The sequence below is a fragment of the Bidens hawaiensis genome, unplaced genomic scaffold (assembly GCF_021521415.1).
Source record: "Bidens hawaiensis isolate Kalapana, Puna unplaced genomic scaffold, B.hawaiensis_p1.1 tig00013426_1, whole genome shotgun sequence".
NCBI lineage: Eukaryota > Viridiplantae > Streptophyta > Magnoliopsida > Asterales > Asteraceae > Bidens > Bidens hawaiensis.
This window is the reverse complement of record NW_027492138.1, coordinates 375,549-392,439: the sequence shown is the minus strand read 5'-3', so window position 1 is coordinate 392,439 and position 16,891 is coordinate 375,549. Positions and strand designations below refer to the sequence as shown.

Sequence of the window (16,891 nt, the reverse complement as noted above, 5' to 3'; positions counted from 1 at the left end):
TTCACTTTATCAAATGCTTTTTATTCATATATTCTAGCCTTTAATTATGTATTATTCGATCCTGTTATTTGATGGTGTTCTTTTGTCAATATACGATAAACATAATTACTGGCGTTAAGTTAAAAGTTTTTGTACCTAGCCCCGTGTAGTACACGGGTTATAACCTAGTAACATTATAAACGCACATAAAGGTTTAAAATAGTTTATATTAAAATTATTTGTTACAAAACTAGAAACAAAAGTCACTTTCAACATTCAATTATCCTTCCATTTGCAATTTGCATGGCCCAAAAACTTGCCCATATGAATTACTTTGTTATTATAATAATAATAATAATAATAATAATAATATAATATTTACAAGAAACCATCTACATCAATGTAAAGTGTTAGCCTCCATTAATATCATCATCTTCCCCAACCTTCATCCACCTTCACCCCCTTTTATTAGCCACCATCACCTTCTCTCTCAGATCACACACTTTAAAATATTTCAACATTTGACTTAAAAGATTTGTACCCATGAACATTCAATGAGTCCTCTGTTTCTTTAAAGTTTAAACCATCAAATTCAACAACTTTGGGAAGGTGAAGTCACCAAGAATCAAGAATCTCAATGGGTGTTTGTTTCAGTTATGAAATCCAAGATAAAAGCCCATTTCACAGAGGTATGATTACTGCAATTTGTTATCTTTTGAGATTTTGTTTCATGCATATTTACCGGCAGAGGAGTAAACGAGCCGAGCTTAACTTGTTTTAACTTGCTCAGGCTTGAGTTCGATTTGTTTAGAGCTCTATCTTTTAAGCTCGAGTTTGACTCATTAGTAGATTTTCAAATCCGAGTTTAGTTTGTTTATTATTTATTAATTATTTAATTATATTATGTATTTTTTTCAAAAACTTTTACACATATATTTATAGTTATAATTTTTTATATATAATATAATATAATAAAAGGAAATTACATAATTAGTTTTATACATAATATAATATTATATGTTATAATTATATTTATAGTGTTAGATCAAACACAAACAATTTTTAATACGAGAAACATACAAATAACTAAAGTAAATATTTTTACGCTTTGCAAGTTTTTAACTGATTATTATTACTTTACTTCACTTTTTGTAGTGTAATTCATCTGGTTATTTACCGTTTATTAGGTTAATTTCATTTATACTTAATCCACTCCTTTATTAATATATTAAACAAAAATTATATAAATAATAGTCTCGGGCTCATACATTAAACGAGCCTCAATAAAAGCTTGAGTTCAGGCTCAATCTGATTTAAGCTCAGCCCAATTGTTTTTAACAAGCCGATCTCGAGTAGCTCATGAGCGGCTCAGTTTACGTTGAATTCTGGAGCAAACTGAATGGTTTTTGTGAATGATTTCAGGGTCAGATTCAGATGCTAATGATGTTAGCCCAACAAATAGCAGTAAGGTTTCAAGTGTGCCGCCAACTCCCCGGACCGAAGGGGAGATTTTAGAGGCATCTAACTTGAAAAGTTTTAGCTTTTCAGACCTGAAAATGGCCACCCGAAATTTTCGACCCGATAGCGTGTTGGGTGAAGGCGGATTCGGGCCGGTATTTAAGGGTTGGATTGATGAGCAGTCTTATGCAGCTTCTAAGCCTGGAACTGGGATTGTTATTGCAGTTAAAAAGCTTAATCTAGAAAGTTTTCAAGGTCACAGGGAGTGGCTGGTGAGACACTTTAGTCTTTATCACTACTTTAGAATAGTCAAATATTTAACAGGAAAATAGAATAATGGATATTGGTAATGAAAGATTTAACCAAAATATCTGTTTATACTCGTTTGGGCACTTTTGATAATCTAAGTAAGCTGCGGTTTTCGTCTTTGTGGTTTGTCCAAATTTGCTTTTTTAGTCCAGTAGTTTTAAATTTGTGATTTTCGTCCCTGTGATTTCATTTTTGTTGCAATTAAACCCGAATTCACTAACCCCGTTAAGTTTGGTCGTTAAATCTATCAGCGTGCCCCTCACGTGAGAGGCAAATTTATCCATTTTCTCCCCAAATACAACCCAGCCCCTCACCGGGGGGGGGGGGGGTTGCAAATTAGGATTGGGGTTTATTTTGGGAGAAAAAAAGACAAAAATGCCTCTGACGTGAGGGGCATATTGATGGGTTTAACGACCAAACTTAACGGGGTTAGTGATTTTGGGTTTAATTGCAAGTAAAATGAAACCACAGGGACGAAATCGCAAATTTAAAACTATTGGACTAAAACCGTAAATTTGGACAAACCACAGGGACGAAAACCGCAGTTTACTCTAAATATTAATTACATACAAAAAGTTAAGATATAGTTTTTTTTTTCCATTTCAAGAGTTCTTGATTGTTGAACTTATTTGAATTCGAATTCGGGTTTTGTAGGCAGAAGTGAATTACCTTGGACAATTTTCACATCCAAATCTTGTCCAACTGATCGGGTATTGTTTGGAGGATGAACAACGGCTTCTAGTCTACGAGTTCATGCCTCGTGGGAGCTTGGAAAACCACTTGTTTAGGAGTGAGTTCGGTTTATATCCTATGTTTCTGGATTTATAGAAGTAAAACATAAAATAAATATTTAACTTTTTTTATGATTGATCAATAGGAGGATCTTACTTTCAACCTTTATCGTGGAGTCTTCGTTTGAAGGCTGCTCTTGGGGCTGCTAAAGGGCTTGCATTTCTTCATAACGCGAAAACAAAAGTGATTTATCGTGATTTCAAGACTTCTAATGTGTTACTGGATTCGGTATGTTTTGTTGTCGAAAAACGATAATAATATGTTTTTTGTTAAATATTTATTTCAATAAGATGGTGTCTCGATTTCTGTTTCGAAACTGATATTCTGAAGTCAAAATAATTAAAATATAATGATTCGTTTGTTACTATGAAAATGTAGAACTATAACGCAAAGCTATCGGATTTTGGGCTAGCCAAGGATGGGCCCACCGGTGATAAGAGCCATGTCTCGACTAGGGTCATGGGGACCTACGGATACGCGGCTCCTGAGTATCTAGCCACTGGTATGCAAACGGGCCGTGTCAAAAAGCACAATTTTTTATTTTCTTTTTAAATTTATGCCTAATACTTTTCTCGGTTCGGGCCTTTGTCTCATTTTAGGTCATTTGACATCTAAGAGTGACGTCTACAGTTTCGGGGTGGTTCTTCTTGAAATGTTATCGGGCCAAAGAGTAGTAGACAAAACCAGACCGTCAGGCAAATACAGTTTAGTCGAGTGGGCCAAGCCCTACCTAGCCCACAAACGCAAAATCTTTCGGGTTATGGATAACCGTCTTGAAGGCCAGTACACACCGGAAGCAGCCCATGCTGTCGCAAATTTATCATTACGGTGTTTATCAGTCGAGCCCAGGTTCAGGCCCAGTATGGCAGAAGTGGTCAAAGAACTCGAGCGACTTCAGGATCCAAAAGGAGCCCGGCCCAGAAGACACTCGACTCATGCCCGGCTCAAGAGACAGAGCACTGACAACCTTGCTGCTTCGGGCGGTGGTGGGCCCGCTGCATATCCTAGGCCTCAAGCTTCTCTAAGTAGCAAGTGAGTCAAATGATTGTATAGTTTATCTTGACCCATTTCTAAACTGAAGTAACTTACAAAAGTCATCCATGTACTTTATTTTGTTCTTATTTTATTGTAGCTGTTTTGAGTGTTGATTTTGCAATATTGGTCCAAAGTATATAACAAGATGTGTGTTAAAAAACCGTTAAAACCATCCAAACCAAAACAAGTCGGTCGGTTTGGCAGATTTAAGATCCAAACAGTTTGGTTCACGTTTTAGTTTCTGCAACTTAACGGTTTAAATATTTCGTACTCTTCGAAATTGAAACAGGCCATGTAAATCCAACTGGTTGTCCAACCATATTATTTTGTGTTTTTTATTTCCGGTTTCTTGAGTATGTAGTATGTATATGCCTTATAATCATAGACAATCTTTTCTCTTTCATTTTAAATTTTATGACGGACAAACCCAGTGAACGAGGCTTCCGCATGTGCGGGTCTGGGATGCCGGGCCAACTTGGCCCGATGTAAGCATCCGTACGCTGCATTTTAAAGATTTTAATACAAACAAATAATTTAAAAAGTCGGTTCAAAACACAAAGCCGAACCATTAAATTGTCAAATCACCAACCCGGCCTGTTCGGTCTGTCGCTTTCCAAAACCGTAGTTAGCAGTTTAACCCAGATTTTTTCTTTTATTGAAGTTTAGAATAAAATGAGACATTTGTCCCATTAACATTGATGAACTCTAGGAGATTTTTATTATTGTTGATAAATCTTTCAAAATTCTATCCACAAATCTTTAAAAACATCTTCAACTTTATGAAGTGTGTTTAACCATTCCTAGTGGCCAAGGCCTCCAATCAAATCTCCCAATTGATCTATTTCTCAACTCTTTAAAATCAAAAACTTTCTTCAAACAACTCCCATTTCCTTGTTTTCTTAAAACAACTTCCTCATCCTTTTCTTTTGAAACGGGCTCGGGCTCAGGCTTGGACACGGTCTTAGGCTCAGGCGTGGGCTCAAGCTTGGGTTCAGGTTCGGGCTCACTTTTAGCTTGTGGTGGTGACAAATCATCGATAATTTTCCGAATAATCTCAACCACTTCGCTCATTTTGGGCCGGGCTTTTGGGTTTTTGTTAAGACATTTATTAGCTAACGATGAAATTTTTCGGGCCGATTTCAGCACGTAGTCTCCTTCGAGATGTGGGTCCATTAACTGATGAAACTTTTTTGAATCTGCGACGTACGGTTTCACCTAATCTATTAGTTTTTGCTCGTTTTTGGGTAAGTTTCGCTCTACTGCTCGTCGGCCCGTGATAAGCTCGTATAGGACCACGCCGAAGCTCCAAACATCGTTTTTTGATGTTAATCTACCCGTGTGCATATACTCTGGTGCTGCGTAACCTACCGTTCCAACAACCTAAAAAAAATCATGTGACAGGAAATGGTGTTGTTAGTTATTATTAATAGTTATAAACATTTTACATAGAGGTGGTGAAATGAGTAACGGGTCAAAACGAGTATTTTCAGTTGTATTCGACAACCGTTTTTAAAAAAAGTTACTAATGTGGCCCGTTAGACATAGAAAGAAGTGTAGGTGTGTAAATGAGCCAAGCCGTTCATGAGTTGCTCGAGATCGGCTCATCAAAAGCTTAAACAAGCTCAAGCCTGAGAGTGTAAAATAAGCTTGCATAATAAACAAACTTGAGCTTCACTTTTGGAGCCAGAAATGACCCACTGTCCTAAACGAGCCTATTATTTATTTGACTTCTGTTTAATATATTAGATATATGTTTAATAATAATTACACATAAAATTATGATAAACATAACTAAAAATTATATTATTATATGAGAAAATTTATAATTATAAATAAAAATAAATACAAATAATAGTGATAAATACATAAAGAAATAAATACAAACGCATATAATTGAATAAATAAATAATAAGCAAGTCGAGCCCGCCCAAACTTAAGCTTTAAAAACCACTCACGAGCCAAGCTCGAGCATAAAGTTAAAGCTTGTTAATAAACTAGCGTAGTTGAGCTCGGGCTCGGCTCGTTTACACCCTAGAAAGAATCCAACTTTGACCATGTGAATTGGGTTTTAATTTTTATATTCAAAATGAAATTCTTTTATTTTATAATTATTCCAAAAAACAAAATAACAAACTAATGTGTTGACTTTTTGTGATCAAAGAGAAAATCATACTGCAGTTGAAACATGTCCCAGTCCAGCAGCTGGGCCCTGTCTTGCAAGCCCAAAGTCAGAAAGCTTTGGATTAAAATCTTCATCCCAAAGAATATTTGATGTTTTAAAATCACGAAATATTAACTGCACAAAATAAATAAATAAAATATATAAATATAAAAATTTTCAAGTTCGCAAATAATTATCCAAAATTTTTTTAAAAAAATACCTGAAAATCCATTTCTTCATGTAAATAAGCCAGCCCGCAGGCCGCACCTTGGGCTATTTTTAACCGGGCCCTCCATGAAAGGGTCGACCCGACCCGGCCCAGTAAATGGTCTTCTAAGCTTTTGTTTTTCATAAGCTCGTATACTAATAACCTTTGGATCCCTCTTTCATCATCTTCTGCACAATATCCTACCAACTTTACAAGATTTGGATGGTTGACCACACCCAATATGTTGACTTCATTAATCCACTCTTTATGCCCCTGAATACTAGAACATGTGATTTCAACCAGCATCCAATAAGATGACAAAAAAGTGATCAAAAGAATAATATAATGGAAGTCAACTTTGGCGAATCACATGACTAAAGTTGTTAACTCTATAAAGTCTGGCCAGACACGTGAACCTGAATACGACATGAAACGTCTCGGGTTGACTCGAACATGACTTGTTTGATCCGAAAGTTTCTTATTTTTTTTATTATTTTCACATATTAATATTTAAATCTACATTTTTACAATGAAAAATACAAAACTTATACAAAACATTTACATTTATAATTTTTAATTATAAAATTTTACACAATTTCTTGTTAGGTTCGGGTCATGTCAGAAATTCACCCCTTGGTCATGATATTCGCATTTAAAGACATGCTCAATTATTATATGATTAGGCACTAAATTATGAGCTACACAAAACAAACTTTTACTTATTAAAAAGATATAAAAGACAATTAAAAGTTAATCATTCTAAACTATTAATTGTTTAGTTCAACCACTACATTATCTGCATCATTAGGGTGTACAATATGCTATTAGACTTCTACATGGTAACTTATATGAAGAAAAGTTCAATAAAAGACATTTGTGTCCCATTAAAATCTTAAAAATTAATGTAAAAAGACAATACCATTCTCAGATTTATTGTAATATTCATTTTGTTAACAAAAATTCCCAGTCATTCATAAAGTTGTTTCCATAATATAATTTTTACTTATAATTTTGCCAAATCAATGGTGCAAAATCATGGTCATGGTTCCAGGATATAGGAATAACATATTTGAGTGTTTAATAAAAGTTAATAAAATAAAGTACATATGAATTAATAATTATAAATAAAACGATTTAAAAAATGTATTTTAACAGGAAATTGATTGTTTACATAATCTAGAGAAATCAGAAGTAGTCTAACTAATTAATGGTATTTAATTATTTTCCCATTATTTATAAACAATATTAATGTGTTACTTTTTTTGTATTTAATCATTCAATTGTAATGTAAAAGATAATTAAGATAGTTAATGACTTAATTCTTAAAATAACATTTCTGTCCCCTCAAACTCTTAAAATTTAATGTCAAATTAATGTAAAAGATAACATCGTTCTGAAATGTGTTATAATTATTAAATATTATTATTCATTTTGTTATCATTTTACTTATGATTTTGCCAAATTAATGGTGCAAAATCATGGATTCAGTTCAAGAATATGAATTTGTCTAAAAATCAACAAACAAAATAAACAAATAAATAAAATAAAAAGTTGGAAAACTTGCCTGGAATCCATTACGACTCAGTTGCTTAATAGCAACTTCCATATTCCGAACGCTGTCGTAACTGCTATCAGCAGTTACGCCAGCAATCTGAATAACTCCTCTATAAACACACCCGAACCCGCCTTCGCCGATCACAAGTGATCGGTTAAAGCCCTTAGTCGCGGCTTTCAACTCTGCGAACTTAAAAACTCGCAGATCATTCGCCCGAAGTTGCAACAAGAGCTCAGAAAACCCGACGGTGTCGCTAAGGTCTCGAGAATTGTCATTCGAGTCAAATTCCATTCGACGATCGAAGCTGGTGGATGCAACGCTGAGGGACCGGGCCCATGAGACTCGGGTGGACGACCGTGAGAGCGCGTGGTCGTTATCCGCAGTAGGGGATTTTCTGTCGCCAATGCTGAAGTGAAAGCATTTCATGTTTGAGGTTTGAATAATTAGCGACGAAAGAGTGGTCGTTGGAAAAAATAATATTATGGGAGAGGGAAGACTTGTTCAACTGATTGGAATGTTAGAAGGTTGAATATTTTTTTAGTGTTTATATTATGTTACATGTATTTTTATATTTATAAGTCAAAAAACGACTGCTAATAATTAATAAATACTCTAAACTTGATTTAGGAATTATTATATTTTGGATATGGAATTAGTACGTTTTAATAGGTCCAGGAGATTAGGTGAGTTTCTCATTTACACAAAAATTTAACAGTTTTGAGTAGAAGTGGGTAAACAAACCGCTTAACTGAACCAACACGAAAATCGAATCAAGATCGAACTGTTTTGAAACCGATTATGTAAAAACCGGTTTGGAACCGATTAAACTGTAGGTTTGGAACCGGTTTGTAGTTTTCTTCACCGAAACCGGTTCCAAACCAGTTAACCGAACCGAAACCGGCCAAGACCGGTCAAAACCCAAACTGAAACCGATCAAAACCCGAACCGAAACCGATTGTAACATGGTAAGAAACTCGTTTCCACCCAAACCTATCATAAACTGGTTTTGACTTAGTTGACCAAACCGAACCGGTTTTAACCCAAACCGGTTCTGAGTTTTAAACCGGTTTGTGCACCTCTAGCTCTAGTTTTGAGACTATAAAAAGATTGCCAGCCGCATAAAACGCATCTTACCTAAATATGAATAATAGAATAGTGGTATTGTTTCTTATTAGTGGTATACACTTGTTGAAATTGAACTGGTACACACCAAGATATTTCGATAAAATTCTTGTCACATGGATGATTCGAATCATAATGCATTCTCTTAGCCTCACGCTTTAACCCATTCACATGACTTGAGGATGTTTATTGGTTTGTGCTTAATTAGTTAAAACTAATACCTAATTGTTTTCAGAAAGCTTAAATCAAACAAAAAACGGATTAGAATTTGATTCATGTTTCGATTTTTGACCGATTAATGTAGAAAAATATTTTTTTTTAAAATAATATACCTTATTTATTGGATTGGGTAAATTACAATGCTTAAATAACCATTATTTGATATTCGATTTATTTGGTTTGTTTGATTTGAATTGTATTTAGAATTCTAAAACCAAAAACCAAATATGTAATTAGGTTTGGTTCAAAATGATTTTGGTTTTGTTTGAGATTTATTAAAGTGGTTTGATATCGAATAATGAACATACCTAACCTGGTTCAAAACCAAATATGTATTTATAGTATATAATCTAAAATTAGTGTAAATAGAAAAATAGTAACGTCTTACTATTAATATATCGAATCGTGGATTCCAAAACATTTTTTAGATGAGCTTAAAATCGGGCAAGTAATGAACATTATAAACGGCTAGTTTTAAAGACATGATAATGTTGCACACCGGATGAGTAATATGTGGATATCCTGATATGAGATATAGTTTTATAATAAGGTTAGGGTCCGCCCTTATGTGTATTAAGGTAAAGCGATCGCTTTAGGCCTCCAAAATTTTAGGGCTTCCGTTGTTTAAAACAAAAGTTATTTATACAGTCTATATTTATGTTTTCTTTCCAAAATTAGTAAATATTGCTATTGAAGTGTAGTGGTTAGGGTTCAGCACTTAAAACTTCCACACTCAAGCTCGAGTCCATGCTGCAACCATTCTTTCTACACCTTTTGCATTTGTTCACAAATCAACCAATTTTTTTATTGCTTCCCTTTTGCAACATTTTACTCAGACGAACCCATAGGTTTTCATTTAATCAGTCTTTTATACTATTTTGTTTGTAATTTGTGGTATGTGATCTACAGTTTTGTAAACTATGTTGATATTAAAAGCATCACATTTATACTGTTAGTAATACTATACTACCTAGCTATACACTTAATGTTTTAATACTGGCATATAGATGGTAAAATGTGATATTTTGGTCTATTTTATGAATCACTATATATTCATTAATCGTGCCCTTTTATGCATGCAAAACTATGTGATAATATTGAGTCTGAATTTCTCGTTTTGATGTTGCTAGTTGACTAAGTACATGAACTTTGTTACTCAAGTGTATTCCTGAGCCCGTTATGATACATCACCCGACTCGACCGCCCCACTCGTTTTGTCATACTTATTTGATAGTAAAAAGGCCTCAAATTCAAATACTGCTTTAGATCTCCAAAAAGATTGGGCCGGCCCTGAATAAGGTATGAAACTAATATTAGCAAAATATGTTTCATACCTAAATTACCATCTATATAAAGTATAAACCACTATATGAAAAGGTAAACATAAACAACGTGTCTTCAAAATTCACTTAACTTCTTAAAAAGATTAAGCCGGTCATGAAATAAAATATAACAATAAATAAATTTCTAATTTTACCACAGAATATAATATACTAAATGAATGAATTTCTAACTATCATTGATCTTATTTGATCCTGCAATGATATGAACATGTATTGATGTAACATCTATGCACATGTATAATATAACATCCAAAATTCCAAGAGAAAATATACATTGTCACCAATGTGTTACGTCTATATATGTACTTTAACATTGGGTTCTTGACTTCTTGGTACGAAGCTAAATCAGAAAACAACAAATTATACTTGTAATAACAAGACAGGAGTGATTAATGAAGGGGTTAGAAACAAAGCCAACTTAAAAAAAAGGCATAATATGGGTCATGTTTAGAGTCACATATCTATAAGTAATAGACAGGGTCGTCTCCGAGAATTTAAATACCTCGGTCGAGCCAAAACAAAAAAACATGTAGGCCTAAACGAAAATTTTTTATTCGCTAATGTATATGGATAAAACTTTTATCGACCGAATTATTATAAGCAGAAACCATTCTGAGCATGTAATTATCTCATAAACCATTGCAAATAACCTTATTTTTAACACAAAAAAACATATATATGTAATATATAAAGAAGCTTGTGCCTCCATAAACTTATGTACCCCGGCCGATGGTGTGGCTCGCACACTCTCCGAGCCTCCCCTGGTACTAGACCATTTTAATGGACAGTATCATGTAGTAAATTGCGAGAAACGATTTGTCCCAATTATTGGGCACGATTTGTGTCATCTTGAGCCTCAATATCATACCTAACTTAACATTTTTTTTTGTTGATTTACGATTTTTGACTTATTTGTTTTTACTTAAAGAGCGTGTTTTTTATTAGATTAAAATACACGTTTAGTTAGTAAGTCAACTTCTAAATTCCTAGTCAATTTAAGTTTTCCAAAGGGTGCACTACTTGGCCCTATTACATTGCCATGCTCGTGGAAACGCCGTAATTTTCAACTGCAGTATCAGAATAAAAGAAAAAAAAAACAAAAATTCGTCGGTGACATGTGTATCAATTAGTCCTGTACCCATTATAAAGCTTGTACAAGAACTCAAGAAGGAATCATCAACTGTTGGCATGTTGCCATCACCATGCTGGCCACTAAACTATCCACACTAATTAACTGGTGTACCATGTACGTATATTTAAGTTTTAAGTGTTTAACAACCATGGCATGATGTTGCCATGCATGATCATGTCCAATATCAAAATGAAAAGGATAAAAAAAAAAGAATTGTAGCATAGAGTATAGACCACTTTATATATCTTACAACCATTGCAGTTACATAGACACATAGTAATGTATATTGGTGTGTTGTCTTGACTTTAAACTCTAAACCTAATGATAATTAGATTATAATATAACCAATTTTAAGACTTGACCATAGATTAACCGGAGAGTGAGTATAGGGTAAGAAATTGTTTAATTACACCGTAGTTGTAATATTTGGTCTCTCATACTAACCACTTTTGTCCGTTTTATCTAATAAAAACTCAAAAAGATAAAAAGAAAAACGTTTCAACCGACCATTGCAATACGGACTGCTTCTCCTAAACACGTTTAAGTGTAAACTACAAGAAAATAAAAGATGATGGAATTTTAAATTTTGAAAATGTAAAAATGCGTTAGATTTTTATACAAAATACAATCATATAATTTATGAAATATAATAAAATGTATGAATACAATTCTGTAGTTCACTATAGATGGTCCATGTTTTGACACTTCACGTTGTAGAGGAAATAGAGTCACGGACTTCTACTCAGTTATATTTTGGGAAGACTACAATTGTGTAGTCCAATCGTCATAGCTTCCAGAAAAGTTTTGAGAATAAGTTAAAAGATATAAATATTTTCTAAATAAATTATTATGGAACTTATAAGTATAAAATGATAAGAGGCACCTGCGTGGGGTGGGGGTTGGTTTATTGTTACAGATAGACTCGGAAAACACGTTTGTTAAAAATATGTCTAAAGTCTAAACCTATCAGTTTTGACAAAATAATTAAAACCTTAGACCTTTACAAATTGCAAGTCAATTTAGATAACTACTCAATGATGTCATGTTTGAATTTAATGTAACTTTTGAATGGCTACATAATTGACATGAGATACAAAAAGTAATTTATCTCTTTATAAACTTCTAATAGAAACCTTCAAAGTGAATCTAAAATGATAGAGAAGGGTTTTTGAATGAACTTTTATAACTAGTCTCTTGATCCATAATTTTGATGTACAAAGTTAAATTAAATATTAGTATTCGGAAAAGATTTTATAATACGATTAAGGTTAAAATTGGACTCCACTTCTGACTAACAAATATATTAATATAACTTTACAAAATTTGATCAGAAATTAAAATTCCAATTTTCACAATGAAACATTCAATAAATATTAAACTACGAGCATACAGAATAACATAAACCTAACCATTACACTTTCCTGAATAAACTGTTGACAGCCAAAACCGAGTTTAAATACGTTCAAAGGCGCTATCCTCCATTCACTCACAAAACTCGCTTACCATCTCTCCTTGCATCATCTACTATGTCCTAAAAGTGTCTCAAAACCGACTATTGTTAATGCTCTAACCAATTAAAATAATAAGACCTAAAACAAAAACTGATAGATACAATTTTTGGTTATAAAACTAACCGAAACTTCTTATTAGATTGGGTCTGCCCAGAAAACAAAACCAAACCAATGAAAACGACACAACCTATGCCCATAATTTGATTTTAATATATTTTTATAATTTTAATATTATGTAATGTATTTAGTAACCAGCAATCCACATTTGGGCTGGCCTCACTATTTCACAAGCCCAAAACAAGGTTTAAATTATGTTTGTTTTATGTCTACAGTCTACTCTACACCCCCATAATGTATACACCAAATGAAGAACTAATGGTCCAAAACCACGACCATAGTTTTGGTTAATTATCGAATTAGTCAAAATCAAACTAAACTCTTGACTTAACGTCCTTAAGGGACATGATATGGTGGTAAGGTGGTTCTCAGAGTCATTAATAATTATGTGAAAATACTGATATTATGACTAATAAAACTAAAATGTTCACAAGTTTATATCCAATAAAACAATTAAATTATGGTGTATAATTTAAAACCAAATATTATACTACGTATGGGGTCTGAATAAATAAAATAGGACTAAATGAGATATCATAATGGGGGAAAATAAATAAAAGGTTCTAATACGATTAACCACGTATTCAGGTTGCGGATTTAATTGGTTGGCTTCAAATCTGGCCTTTAAAAAAATGAAACTTGTTCAAAAGTACTAATCAAGTCAGTTGTGTAAGCAAATCTTGGCCTGATCGGTCCGGCTATGATAACAATACATATAACCGATAAATAAATATATGCACTAACACAAATTTTACTTAATTATGGATTATGAAATAAATTTGTGAGTAGGTGTTAAAACTGAATATAAAAATTGAAATTTTTTCTTGTTATGTTTTCAAATTTGGTTAATGATTTTTGAAATTCATAAAGGAATATTTTATTTAACTAAGCTTGGGCATTGAATTATTAAAATGTGTTGACTTAGAACAAAGATGCATCACTTAGCAAGCAGCCCTGCTCCCCTGCTTACTGGGCCCAACAAAACTCGTGTGGCCTTTTCACAAAGGCTCGTTATGAAGCCCAAGCTGACAGCTCCAAGAATTGGAGTTAATAGGTACAATTGTGCAAACCCTAACCGGTTAACCGAATCTAAACCGCATTAGGACCCGAAACTGAAACTAGTTAGTAACTGTAGGCGACGAATCCCATTAAGGGACTTTCAAATGGACCCTAGTTAACCAAAACTAATTAATTTCAATAGGTTAATAAACGGTTATTAACAATAGCTTTTAGAATTTGTACGGAAAAAAAAAAGATTTTTACAATCGGTTATCGGATTGTATAATAACCTAGTTTTAGACATGTTAAAACCGGTTACTACCCATAACTGGTTATTGGATAACCGATAATGACGTATTAACCAGTAATCAGTTTAGTTAATAAACGAGAGTCCATAAACCGATTAACCGACATTTACATCAGTACTTGAGCTCTTGGCATTTGGATAACAATAAAATCAAGACAAAAGAAGAATCCATTTCATTTAAATAAATGAATACATGGAATTTCAAACTTACTCATTGCGTCACATGAAACTACATGACAGAGGTTATTACTTACTAGTTAGTTGGCACTAGCATGAAGTTACCACTTGAGTCGGTAACGGGCCATTGATACAACTTACGTTTTGTCACAAATTGCAATATGTCATGTTCTAGAAAAGGTCTAAAGTTATATTTTGTTTCTGGTCTCGCTTGAATCGCTGGGTCTCAGTCAATAGAAGCCATCGTTGAACAAGTTCGTGATCGAAGCTTGCTTCGTGTTTGTTTGCTTCTAGACTTATCATTTGTCAAGCACTTACGAAATTTTGATGTTAATGTAACATATTGATGTTTTGTGTTGTAGACTTGTAGCGTAACTACACTGCAACACAAAATATAACTAGAGTAATTTTATTACGCTATATTATTTTCATGTAAAGTTATCTTATAACACTATAGCATGTACATGTAGAGTAATTTTCTTACGCTGTAATTTTACAATTTCATTACTCAACTTGTAAAATTGTAATGTTATTATATTAAGCTACTTGTAAATACTATACGTAGTAAAATTACTCTATTTCTTACGGCCCGATACTGATAGAGCCCAAAATCTTTTTAAGTGTCATACATATATGCATATATGTAAAAAAAAACCGGTTTGGGACCGGTTCAAAGCAAACCGAACGAAACCAGTTTGGCAATAAAACCAGTTCCCAAACCTACCCAACCCATCGGTTCTAGGATCAGTTCCCCTTCTGAATACCAAACCGGTTTGAGGGAAACCGATTTTAAACCCAACTGAACCGACTTGGACTAGTTCGACTTTTCAAGCTCCTAAACCGGTTTTTAAACCAAACCGGGTTAGATCATGGACCAAACCGGTTCGGTTTAAAAACTAGCTCGGTTTGAAAAAAAAACATAATTTTGTACACCTCTACAAGACTACAATAGGTTCTATAATAGACCCTTTTTATTTACTTAAGCCCACAATAAGTCTGGTTTAGCATTGAAGCTCAAAGTGAATATGGCCATATGGGTAGTGGACACTTAACATTTTATTTGTTTATCGCTACAATAATTTTGTTTTTCCTTTTTATTACAATTATTATCGAACTTTGGGAAAAACATTTATACATGTGAAGAAACACTAAGTGACCCCGGCAGATTACGGATAATCTTAGGGTTAAGTAGATGTTTCCCACGAGGGTTAAGTCCGGCAAAGATAACCATTCTTAACCTGCAAAACAGACACCGGGAGCTCGTCACTGAGAAGGGGGGGGGGGTTCCTTCTTGTGACCACCCTCCGGCGTGAGAATCAGACTAGGTTGCTATGAATATAAGTGTATATTAAGAGAAATAGCTAGAGAAGATAAGATAATATGAGATGATAATACCGTTCCAAGGTGTTGGAGTATTTATAGCCGAAGGAAGGTTTCCAAGCAAGTGCGGCCAGCTGTATATAATATTCCTTTTCCACCAACTACGGGCTATGTTCGTGCCACGATAGGAGTTGGTGGGTAGGCAGCGGCTGATAGTGACATTTAGTACTGGAGCGTGCTCCTCCTGGTACTATTGTCAGTGAGCTGTCACCCTATGATTGGTTCATGGGTCGCTTTTGTCAGATCTTGTCTATTTGTCCATACCTTGGTAGGTATAGTACAAAAGATCTTCTAGAAGCGTACGGACTGGCTCTTTTGGGCGGGAATATTCTCGCCCTGCTCATTCCTTCTTCAGGTGACATTACTGAAGTATAAGAGTTAGTGCCTTATGTGTGTAGCCTTACTATTAGTGCGGGTAGCCTTCCTTCTTGGCTTGTATCTGCAGCTGCGGGGACAAGCAGGGTACTTTACCAAGGGAGGCTTTCCTGAGGGAACAGCTGGCTTACTGCGTGTAAGGTCTTCATCTCTCTGAGCATGGTGGGTCCTGCGGATCCAGTTGGTCTTTGCGTAGACGTCCCTCTTCAAGGTGAGTCTTGCGGGTCCAACATGGCTTTTCTGGGACCTACCTCTTCAAGTCCCCCCAGTCCATTGTTCTTCTCATGAATTGTTAGTGAGGGGAACTTTTGGACTTTAAGCAAGGGGTTTTGAAAAGGGTTTTTCGTTTTTAAAGGTTTTCCGTGGGGATTCTTCCCGCAGTTTTCCTAATGTCACTTGCAGAAATTCCCGACTTTTCTGCTTGATCTTTGGGTATGATGCGGGTAGGTGTGTAACCTCTTCGCAAGTCGGGAGCGTTGAGTTTCACTTGTGTAGATTCTCCACGGGGTATTGGTAGTTTTAGACATAGTGATCAGTTATGTTAAACAACCAATTCCACCTTGAAGCTTCAAACAATCTAGTTCTCAACGTTCCCGCCATGCGAGGGTGTTATTTCCCTTTCCGCAAGCATGACCCATAAGATCCATCTTGGGTTCAATTCCCTGCAAGTGCTAAGTATGTGAAGGGTTTCGCCTTGACACTGTACCCGCAC

The 16,891-nt window shown here is 34.5% G+C and overlaps 1 protein-coding gene and 1 pseudogene across 2 annotated transcripts; one reads left to right on the top strand and one right to left on the bottom strand.

Annotated features, from left to right (window-relative positions):
- Positions 1 to 377: 377 nt before the first annotated feature.
- Positions 378 to 3,686, top strand: LOC143544086 (receptor-like cytoplasmic kinase 176). The gene is made up of 6 exons (XM_077036245.1): positions 378 to 668; positions 1,402 to 1,709; positions 2,401 to 2,536; positions 2,624 to 2,766; positions 2,917 to 3,040; positions 3,138 to 3,686. Exons 1-6 carry the CDS (start codon positions 617 to 619, stop codon positions 3,572 to 3,574), a joined length of 1,200 nt encoding a protein of 399 aa, XP_076892360.1. The 5' UTR covers positions 378 to 616; the 3' UTR covers positions 3,575 to 3,686.
- Positions 3,687 to 3,806: 120 nt separating this feature from the next.
- On the bottom strand, positions 3,807 to 8,181 carry LOC143544088 (serine/threonine-protein kinase PCRK1-like; annotated as a pseudogene). The gene is made up of 4 exons (XR_013137191.1): positions 7,507 to 8,181; positions 5,955 to 6,215; positions 5,747 to 5,869; positions 3,807 to 4,953 (listed from the first exon to the last, which is right to left on the bottom strand). The product of XR_013137191.1 is annotated as a serine/threonine-protein kinase PCRK1-like (transcript).
- Between the last annotated feature and the right edge of the window lie 8,710 nt (positions 8,182 to 16,891).